At 40.0% G+C, this 10,739-nt stretch overlaps 1 protein-coding gene across 2 annotated transcripts; it reads right to left on the bottom strand.

Moving 5' to 3' along the window:
- Positions 1 to 6: 6 nt before the first annotated feature.
- LOC121676402 (3'-5' RNA helicase YTHDC2-like) lies at positions 7 to 10,733 on the bottom strand. 2 transcript variants are annotated; one of them, XM_042052809.1, is made up of 12 exons: positions 10,092 to 10,733; positions 9,061 to 9,163; positions 7,705 to 7,861; positions 5,447 to 5,554; positions 4,202 to 4,350; positions 3,688 to 3,823; positions 3,200 to 3,326; positions 2,124 to 2,189; positions 1,181 to 1,359; positions 914 to 1,010; positions 750 to 837; positions 7 to 648 (listed from the first exon to the last, which is right to left on the bottom strand). In XM_042052809.1, exons 1-12 carry the CDS (start codon positions 10,097 to 10,099, stop codon positions 553 to 555), a joined length of 1,314 nt encoding a protein of 437 aa, XP_041908743.1. In that variant the 5' UTR covers positions 10,100 to 10,733; the 3' UTR covers positions 7 to 552. The 2 variants fall into 2 exon arrangements, with proteins under 2 accessions (XP_041908743.1, XP_041908742.1); XM_042052808.1 differs by lacking the exon at positions 10,092 to 10,733 and adding an exon at positions 9,643 to 10,023.
- Positions 10,734 to 10,739: the final 6 nt, after the last annotated feature.

Raw genomic sequence — 10,739 nt, 5'->3', positions numbered from 1 at the left:
ATTTGATGTAAAATTACCAAAAGAAATTGTATTATAAGAACTTCAGAAATTTGGTGTGTGTATCTCCTACGAAATCCAACTCCATTTTCAAAGCCATACACTAGGTCTTAAATTGCCTCGTTATGTTATCTCACTTTTCTTGAACAAGTAACTTAGGAATAGGCATGCAACACACCCAAAAAAGTGCTTAAAAGCTTAATGGGTTCTTTTTGGACTTGATACAATAGTAGGACAAAAGGAACTCCCAGTGTCCTCCAAGTCTCAGGAAGGTGGTGGTCTAAACGGAGGACTTGTTTTAAAAATCAAACTGAAATACTAAATTACAAAAAAAAAAAAAAGATCCATCAACACCTCAACCTACGTTAGTTTTTACAGGGCTTTTAGACAGCTAGCTATTTACAGTGTTTGTCATAAAACAAATGGATGAGTGAGGTCTGTTGCCTGACAGGCACTAGCTCTCAGCCTACTGATAAGTTAAAGAAAAAAGCTCTCCAAAATTTATGCACCGTGTGTTTTAGAACGGCACTAGGAAGTTCACTTCCCAAAGACAATTTAAGGCAGCCGTACCTCTTTCACCTTGCCTGAGTCAATGACAAACACAACATCACTGACTGTTACGCTGGTTTCTGCAATATTAGTAGAAAGAATCTGCAATGAAAAAAACAACCAAACAACCAAAACTATAGTAACTGTAGAAGCAAAGGCAAAATAGATCACTGTCGCATCTGACCAAGCCCTCTGATACTTGCAATTTTGCGGACGCCAGAAGGTGGAGTTTCAAGCACTTTTTTCTGATCCAAAGTCTGCACACTCGAATGAAGCATGAAAACTTGGTATCTAATGCAAGACAAAAAGCGCGTTTTAAGGATCCTTTAAAGAAGCAATGGAAAGCCACAGAAACTAAAGGTTTTACCTGGGAGCATTATCAGCAAATCTCTTGTCATCAAAAAGAATGCGGTCCCTCAGGCTCACTATCTCATCATATCCAGGAAGAAATATTAAAATGGCTCCTAAAGAAGGAAATGCATTTGCAGAGTTAAACAGAAGATTCAAACATATGTCAGCGCCACGTAGACCAGCACTCGGAAGGTTTTAACTTTTGGGGATTTCCAAAGAGTGAGCAGGATTCATCAGAAGCTGAATCCACAACAATTCACTGGGAGCGTGGGTATTTACCTACCCGCATCACAGCTACGACAGATGCTGTGGAGTAAGTGCATGGTCAGATCCAGATCCACTTTTTCATCATCAAAGCTGTGATGATAAGCTGTCAGTAGCTCTCTGTCCTCTGCACTAAGGTCACTACCACTTTTTTGGACCAGGGAACTTTCATCCAGATTTCCAAATCCGAATGAAGCACTGTAATAAAAAAATACGCAGAAGGCTGTTCCCTCCAGGTTTGCATTCAGCCCTCAACTCAAACTTAGATCAAGACCAACATGACCACCGGTCTTGAATTTTTATTTTTAAGTGTAGCAGAAGAGAATCACAGTACTAGTACTGTTCACTGACTTAAATGTTAACCCAACAAAGCATGCAACTTCAATTTTTAGTGTTGACTTTAATTTTCTTAAACTTCATTGAGACACAACCGTAAGTGAATGAAAGTTTGAAGACATTTCTCGTTTACCAGTTCAAGGAAAAATATTTAAAAGATACGTATTTTCCAAAAATTTCCCACTAGCAGAAACTACACTAAGAGAAATTAGAATAATGTAACCTTTACAAAACACTACCTCAACTCTGATAGCTTAAGTCAATCAAAGAAGCATTCTTGAATGGCCTAGTGTACATGTTACTGCGATAAAGTTTCTTTACTATGTCTATTGTGTATCAACAATACACAGATAAAAACACGTGACAGATTTGTTTCCAAAATAAGCATGTGAAGATAAAATGGTTCATAGTATAGAATCAGCAAGTTGTGCTAACCTAAACAACATGACACTGACTACAAACGTTTTTGTTCTTTGCTTTTGAAATATTCCTATTCTCAAAAAAAAGGTATTGCTATTTAGCCCAGATTTTAAAGCATAAAAAGCTAAAACCTGTTCTGATTAAAAGAACACAAACCTCAAACTTCCTTTCACCACAACTCCTTCTGCAAAGCAGTTACAGCTCACCTGTAGGATTCCAACAGATCAACAACCTCTGTCTGTCTGAAGCGCCTAGCCCAGTCCACAGCCGTCCTGAAAGAGTGGCACAAGTATTCTGACCAGATTTTCCACTTCAAAAGACGAGTATGAATAGCACATCATGCGAGGAGACAGCTGGCACCACACTTTTGTGTCCATTTCTGTATTGCTAGCAATGCTGTTACTGCTGGATCTGCAACTTCCCATTCTGAAGTGCATGAACACGCGTAACAGCGACCCGATTTTCAGGTAACTCAGTTCCTTACCACACAAGAGTGTCAGTTTTACACAGGAGGACAACACAAACACGCACAAGGAAACGTGGAACAAGGAACAGTGTGCCATTCCTTTAAAAAGCCCACACCAGTGTGCAGAGATCAGACCTGCCTGTTTGCAGTACCCTTTAAGTCGTCCCAAAAAGTCACACCCCAGGCGTTTTTCATCAAAATGTGGGAAAACACTGGGCTATTTCATGCCTTTCAGAAGTTGTCCTCCTCACAGTGCAGTTCACTGGTTTACCTTTAAACTGCATTCCTTCCCAAGTTTTTCAAGTGTCGGTACCAAATATCAGAGCCCTGGAATCCTAATTCTTAGCCTTCCATACTACAATTACTTACTGTACTTCCTGTTTATATGAAGACACACTTCATGACCACAAAGGTTGAGTCTTCACAGATTCACTAATATTTTTACATGCTACAGCATATTTAGAAACATAACACAAAGATCTTCTTACACAGGTAACTCCATGAAAATAAGAATCACCAAACATTCTGGTGGAATCCAGCAGATTACAATCTTTCCACTAACCAGTGTCTTAAATAAGACACACTGAAACCAAGCTTATAGCCCATAATCAAGACCGTGTAATTAAGAATTCCATGTAGAATTTATGGAAAACAATGTGCTTCAACAGAAGCTAGAAATGGTTTAGGCTGTCAAAATCTATAGCTCTTACAGCAGTCTGGTAAGTTAGCAAATTAATTCAGATGTTACAGAATTTTCTTTCTCTCTCCTATATTGACAAATAAATCTATCTTTTGGTTTCTCTGTTTGTTTGTTACCAGCCATTGGATGATTTGCAGTGGATACTTGCTCCCATACTGATCAGCTGTTCTACTTGACTCAAAAAGCCTCTCCCTGAAGAAATCATCAGAGCAGTCGCACCGGTCTCACTGTGCCTATAATCAACTGAGAAGTAAAAAAAAAAAAAAAAAAAAAAATCAGCAAACCCAAGAGAAATGTTTTTTTTTTTTCAAAATATTCTACAAATATTGCTGTCAAATTCCAGCCCAAAGAGAATTTGTTTCCTCACTCATCTCTGCAGTCAGCTCATGGGAATTCCACATTGTTTCAGAAGCACACTTCTGCCAATACTTCAAAACAACAACAATGAACTAAACAACTCATTAATTCTGCTAGCCCTATTCATTTTTTCAGTAGGCATCAGAATGCGAAGTAACAACACTTGAAACTGAAGATGAAAGTAGCCATAGAAATTTAAATGAATTTGTGGTTGCTTTTTTGTTGTGTAATAACATACAAAACTTACCACTGACATTTTCAGTTAAAATTAGATGGAACACCTGAGCAAAGGAATCAATATCTTTATGCAACCAGATGTCAGACAGACAGGAATCCATTTCTTTTACTATCCACGGTTCAAGGCAATTCACATCTTTTTCAGTCTGAGGAGAAAAAACAACACTGAAAGATGAATCTCTTCCAAGAGGTGTTTTTATTCTCGCACATTACCCACAAAGAATTTGAACAGCTAGTTTTCCCAGCAGCAATCAGAAATCCACCACTCAGGCATCAGTTAAAGCACTGACTGCGTCCTATGCAAGTACTCACACAGGGGCAGTCGAGCCATTTGATCTGAGGAAAAGCTGCGTACGACCACCGTAACCGGAAAGCCCACTTCAGCCAGAGCAGCTCGTCCTAGCAAAGCGACCCTTAAAACGCGTTAATACCTGAGAGCCTACGGCGCTTCAGATAACACACTTTAAACGGCTAGTAATGGAACACAAACATAAACTTCTCTTGCAACAAAAGGAAAATCTTACCAGTTGATTAAATACTGTGTCACCACCATCATCCAACAGACTGTACTCTTCATTTGCCCTTGGAACTGATTTTTGTCTCTGACGTGCCAGCTTGTTGGTGTTTTCTTGAGCGGAACACCACTCAGCAAGAGTGGTTTTCTGTTTCTCTTCTAGAATGCAAAGTATTTCCCAAGAAATTTTTAGAGTCATCTTTATTATCCATTGTTTTCTATTAAAAAATAATTACAGCAGCTCAAAGTTTTACCTATTCAGCTTTATTTAATCTACAATGCTGCTACAGTCCAACGTAAATGACGTGTTTAAGAGTACCCAAAGGGCACCACTGCAAACAAGTGCTGTGAGAAGAAGGCAAACCCCACCATTTTGGTGTTTAACCCCCTAAGCCTCCATTATTCCAAATTACTGCAGTCAAAGGAGCTTCCTAAGGAATTACCTTCTACACAATCTCAGCCCAGATCTTTCTCCAGAAGTGGAATGCCAGAGACAAGTGATACAGCCCCTGCACGTAACAACTTATTTTTGTATGCAAGTGGAAGAAACAGTAGAAGACACCAGTGTCTAACTGAACTTTTCTATCCACAGGGATCAGAGCTGAGCATTGGGATAAACATCCAGTTAGGACTGTATGTTTTAGCTTGGGGTTTGCCTTTTTTTAAAATTTTCTTTAAATGATCATTAGGATCATGACTTTCAGTTGCCAGAAAAACTGCTGAAGTAATAGCTACTTAATCAACTGAAAACCAATTATATTTAGTTTAAGAGTGTGAATGCTTATTTAAAAATACATCCACGCCTGAAGAATGCAGTGAAAAATACTAATAGGAACAACTTGTACATTTTGTGCAAGATGTACAAAATCCTGCCTCCTTTAATAGCTGCACTTGAATTTGCACCCAAAGGTACAGAGCATCCTCTGCTCCTGTAGTTTTCATGTGGGCAGAGCCCCCAATTATATGTAATTCTACACCATAATAATTAGAAAAAATAAGACATTTATCAACTGAAAGTAAAAAGAATGCAACCACTAAATCAAAGTGAATTTTCTTCTTTAATTGCATGAACTTCCATGAACATTACATTTCAATAATGCAAATGCTGAGAGCTTAAAGACACTTGCTGTCATGTAATCACGTCTCACTTCATCTCCTGACTTTGGAATTTTAACAGAAAATCATCCTGTTAATCGTTTGTTCAATCAAGCAATGCTTCTCATTGCCAACCCTTACGATTAACTAGGTCACCAACCTTGCTGCTTCTCTTTTTTGTACTTTACCATCCCTTTGTTTGTATACCCAGTGCTTCGCAAAATGTCCTCCAGAAACATCTCTTTAACTTCAAAAGGTCTTCCTTGGACTGAAAGTACAAAAATTCCATAAAAGACGAGATATTCCCCAGCTTCACTTAGAGCATTATTTTTTTAAAAAAATTATCTTCAGTGGAGTTCATTTTTCTTAAAATTATACAAAACATTTCCAAAGTCAAATGCTATCTTGTTTCTCATTAACCTCTTCAATTATATCAGCTGTTATAGCAAGAGATGTTCATAAGATTCAGAGTTATTAACTGCAATTTTTTCAAATGAGAAGAAGAAAACTGCCGTTTTTGTTTAGGGTTACAAACAAGAACTCACCACGTAAGCCTGCCACCTGGAGTAAAAACACAATTATTTAACAAGCAATTAATACAGCTTTGTGCAAGACTCCACAAGGAGACAGTACATCTTTGTGTTGAACTACTTTCTTTCATGAGAAGTATGTGAGGAGATAAGACTTTTCTCAGCGTCCTCAACTGATTCAGCAAAACTGGGCTTTCTTTACTGAATACTTCTGGACAGATGAGACATCCCAGTGGTTTTTACCTCCTAATAATTTATCCTTCTTTTCCAACATGACTCTTTTCTAGACCTTATCTGTGAACACTAAAGGATGCTTTTCGCATGAAGAATTCAAATCTTGACATTTTGATTTCTGGTCCCTTAAGATGACTTTAGATCACTCAGGATTTTCCTTCAGAAAGAACCATCTACAGTTCACATACTTCGAGAAGCTGTCATAGAGGAAGCCTTCCAACACCCATCACAAACTCTGTGTACTACAGCAATCCACAACTACAAAATGTTGGTTTCTGTGGTCAGGATTTTGTCAGCCATATTGCTGAAGGAGAAGCAAACCTTTTTCATTACATTAACAGACAGAAGTCTAAAGCCACTTCTTTTAATTCTTAAATTCTCAAAAACAAAAAAGGAAAAAACATCTTTCCAATTGCTATTGGCCTGCTACACAACCAGCATAACCACTGTGGTAAACTGGAGCAACTCTCAGCAGAATTTCCAAAACAAATATACTCATCTAAAAGAATAGGAAGCTGCAAGAAGAGTAAACTGGAAAGCCACACAACAATCACAGCTGAGGCTCTCCCTTGCAAAAAAGAATTCAGAGAACATGAAATCATGTGTAATTGAGACAGATTCCTGTCTCAAACAAGTTGCAAGCCTTATTTTACTAGGCAGAAGTTCAGAACTGGGAACTAGAAAGAAACACTTCTATCTGTAAAAAAACCAACGAGGTTTCCTTGTCACGAACATTTGCTAAAACAAACCAATAACTGATTCCACCCATTTCCTAGAACTGTTGAGATTTTAAAAAAAACAGGCTGACATGCAGAGAGTCTACCTGATTGTCAAATAAAGCATTTCTCTTAATAGCTACGGTTGAAAATACAATAAACTTGGACATCATTGTTGAAAAAGGAAGAGGACTGCAAGCTGCCAGAGGAGGTCACCCATGCAGAAAACCTGCAAGCCAGGAGGGTGGGAAAAACAAAACAAGCCCACGCAAACCCCCCATCTCCCACACATCTGTATTTTGCCTCTCCTAAAGATCAGTCAAATGAAATTAAAGCAGCAATAATGGGAACTTTTCTTTGCATCTGAAAGTCATCTAACTGCAGGTAACCGAGGCTGACCATAAACTAACAGAAACTGGATGTCTTTTCTGAGTATTTACCCAGAGGAACAGCTACTAATTTCCTTTAAAACAAAGAATCACGTGATTGAAGCAGGAAACCAAACCTGCCTCGGCCTCCTGTATTTCTCAACTGAACAGGTACAGTTATCTGCGATTCATCCAGTAACAACCTTTATGAGATCTGAAGAATTAGAATCTGCTGCAATGTATTAATATGCATCACACTAATGTGGCTCCTAAGTCCTGTACCAGCATGGAGACAGCACTTCAGTAACCTTTTCCTACTTCTTGAATTAAACGTGGAGAGGGCCAGGACATTCCTGCATTCACAGAACTCCCAGCGATAAAAACACTTCCCTCTGAAGCAGGCGCAAATAGTTAAGAAACAAGAAACCTGAAGACACAAAGAACAGGCACTGCTGTAATTCTCAGTGTATTCACCACGTGCCTTTACTCAGAGTAGTTTGCTACAGTTCACTGAAATCTGTGAGTCTGGGGCAGTTATATTCAGATTTAAGAGTTAAGAGAAGTACTTACTGTGTATTACTGGGCAGCTTCCAAAATACCTAATAAAAAGATTTGCATCTAGAGCAGCACTAGAAATAATTAGTTTTAAATTATTCTGGTTTTGCAGCACATCTCTCAGTTTTATTAGCAAGAAGTCACTGAACCTATCCCTCTCATGTACTTCATCCTGTAATAAAAGGAAAAAAAACAAGAGATAAACAAACATCACAGATTCAAGATCATAACTTCTGACAAATACAAACCTTTTTTTTAAAAAAATAAAATACACGATTTGGTGGTACATTACAGAGGCGTTAAAATGTGTAAATCTAGCTTAAGGTAAGGGTTTTTTTTTAAACTATCCACAAGCAAAAAAAAAGTTTCAAAAAGTTTTTATCAGAGCAGAGCACGCTGCAATGCACAAGCCACACACACCTTAATCAGAGGCCAAAGTAAATGTCTGAAAGCTCTCTAATTTTGTACTGGAAGCCAAATTTCAAGAAAAGGTCACAAACCACAAATCCTACAAATCTTATTTTAATAAATTCTCACTTCACAACTGAAGAGCATTTAAAGAAATGAATGACACCACATAATCAGAAAAAAAGACATTGCTTAGACAAGTCATACACAAAGCCTATAAATTAAGGACGTAACTGGTTAATCATCTTTGTCATTCTTCTGTTTTGTTTTGTATTATGAATGAATGAAACAAGGACTCAAATACAAGGTTTGTAGGCTGACATCAAGAATTAATAGACCACTCTCATGCTTTTTTAACTCTGATAAACAGGTAGGCACCTAAACTTACCGTGACTTTTTTGTCTTCAGTAGTGGAATACTTAAATCTTGCCATAAACATTCTGGTTCCCCTTACTTATGGAATTCCACAATAGGAATATTAACACAATCATAAATGAATGCTCCTGAACAATTTGCTAGCAATTAGATTGCACATTATCTTGGAAACACTGGGCAAACAAATGGACTGAAAACCTGGTGTTGCTGAAACAAATACACGATAACAGAAATTCTGACACAATCATATCAAACCACATCTAAGCCTCCCTAAGGCTTTTCTGCTGACAGAGGAATTTCAGAAAAATTTACACTTCTGTCCTCCTCAACTCCTCCTGATTCCACACCTAATTATTGGCATGAACATAAAATAAGACGTTTTTCCAGGGAAAAACACAAGCAAACACACAGAAAAGCACCAAAACGCACAAAACATGCATGCTACACTAAGGACTCAGAAAGTCTTTAAAGTCAATTCAGATTCCACCAAACAAAACCACCAAAAACGCTCAGCAAATTTGAATAAAACAAACGAGGACCTCATTTTCCAATTAACAAGCAACACATGAAAGACCACAGGATGCTCACCACAATCACATGCGTCACAGTGGAGAGGGTGCTGTCTCCTGCCATCAGCGTGCGAAGGAGCATGTCATTAGTGCAGAATGTTACCAGTGTCTTTGGAGAAACCCTATGGAACAGAGCACAGAGACGACTCAGGGGTTTTGCACCACTCAAAGGCTGCTAGCAGCTTTCCATGGCTCAAAAATTAAGCAGCTGCTGACCAGAAGAGACATTACAGTTCTCTCACCAAAGAACTCCTGCATACCACTTGTTTTCAAACTGTGCCTATTCCCAGACATTTCCTAACAACTCTTAGTGCTTGCGCTCCTAACTTTGAACAATGGATTAATTGGAAACATCAAATTTTAGTAAGTAAGAAAGTTAAACAGAACCATGAGAAACAGTCATTCTCCATGTCATTCCATTTACTAGAAAATCCCATGTGGAAAACCAGGTTCCAATTCCTCAGCATATGCTTGGATATAGCCTTTGTATTTGCCTACACGTGGTGGGATGAGCCTGGCTGGATGCCAGGTGCCACCCAAGCCACTCTATCCCTCCTCTCCTGAGCTGGGCAGGGGACAGGAAATACAATGGAAGACTCACAGGGTCAGGACCAGGATAAGGAGAACACGGGTCTCTCCCATGGGCAACAGTCCTCCATGAGCTTCTCCAGCATGAGTCCTTCCCATGGGCTGCAGGTCTTCATAAAAGGGACCTGCTCCAGCACAGGTCCCTTTCCACAGGGTGCAGTCCCTCAGGAACAGCCTGCTCCAGCGTGGGACCCCCACAGGGCCACAATCCTGACAGCAAACTGGGGGCTCTCTCCACAGGGCCACAGGTCCTGCCAGGAGCCTGCTCCAACATCGGCTTCCCAGAGGATCACAGCCTCTTTCAAGCACCCACCTGCTGCAACACGGAGTCCTGCATGGGCTGCAGGGGGATCCCCGCTGCACCAGGCACCTCCATGGGCTGCAGGAGCACAGCTGCCTCTCCATGGGCTGCACCCCGGGCTGCTCTGGCACCTGGAGCACCTCCTCCCCTCCCGCACTGACCTTCCCATCTGCAGAGGTGCTCCTCTCACATGCGCTCGCTGCTCTCCTTGGACTGCGGCCTCTGTTGTGCAGGCTTTTGTCCCCCATTCCCTGCTGTCCCAGAGGCACTACCACCATCACAGATGGGCTCAGCCTTGGCCAGAGGCAGGTCCGTCCTGGCTGGCACTGTCTCTGTCACACACAGGGAAGGCTTCTGGCATCTTCTCACAGAAAGCCGCCCCACAGCTCCCAAAGCCTTGTCACGCAAACCTAATACACTACAGCTCACTAAATCACAAAGCAATCAGCTGATCCTTTGGTTTTTCAGGAAGTCAAAATACTGAAGTGTAACTATTCTACACCTGGGGCAGAGTTAGCTGCCCCAGTAAAAACAGCAATTGTCACTACTTTCGCTGGTGCTGCCATCCCAAAGGAACCAAAAAGTTCCTTTGTACTGTCCTCCACAGCTCTTTCTGGAAGACCATTAAGAAAACTTTAAAAATTAGACTTCTTTCTTACTATAAGCACCCCTAAACACCTCCACTCCAGATCTTTTCTGTGCACAGCTGGAAATATTGTCATCTCTCCCTTTTAGTGTTTCTCTGGAGTAAATGCATTGATTCTTCTCAAGATGGATTTTCTTCCATTTTCATCTGACTTTGCTCTTCT

Source organism: Corvus kubaryi, unplaced genomic scaffold (genome assembly GCF_017639235.1).
Source record: "Corvus kubaryi isolate FWS band 111438036 unplaced genomic scaffold, C.kubaryi_AGA036_p1.0 86, whole genome shotgun sequence".
NCBI classification, from domain to species: Eukaryota; Metazoa; Chordata; class Aves; order Passeriformes; family Corvidae; genus Corvus; species Corvus kubaryi.
This window is presented reverse-complemented; position numbering and strand designations above follow the sequence as displayed.

Bases quoted from the DNA above. Each gene is read 5' to 3' on its own strand.
- LOC121676402 (XM_042052808.1), bottom strand. From the start codon at position 9,728: ATGGGAAGGACTCATGCTGGAGAAGCTCATGGAGGACTGTTGCCCATG. The intron at 9,164-9,642 runs GTGAGTCTTCCA...TCTGTTCCATAG, and splicing joins CTTATCCTGGTCCTGACCCT to GGTTTCTCCAAAGACACTGG. The intron at 2,190-3,199 runs GTAACAAACAAA...CCACTCTTTCAG, and splicing joins TGCAAATCATCCAATGGCTG to GACGGCTGTGGACTGGGCTA.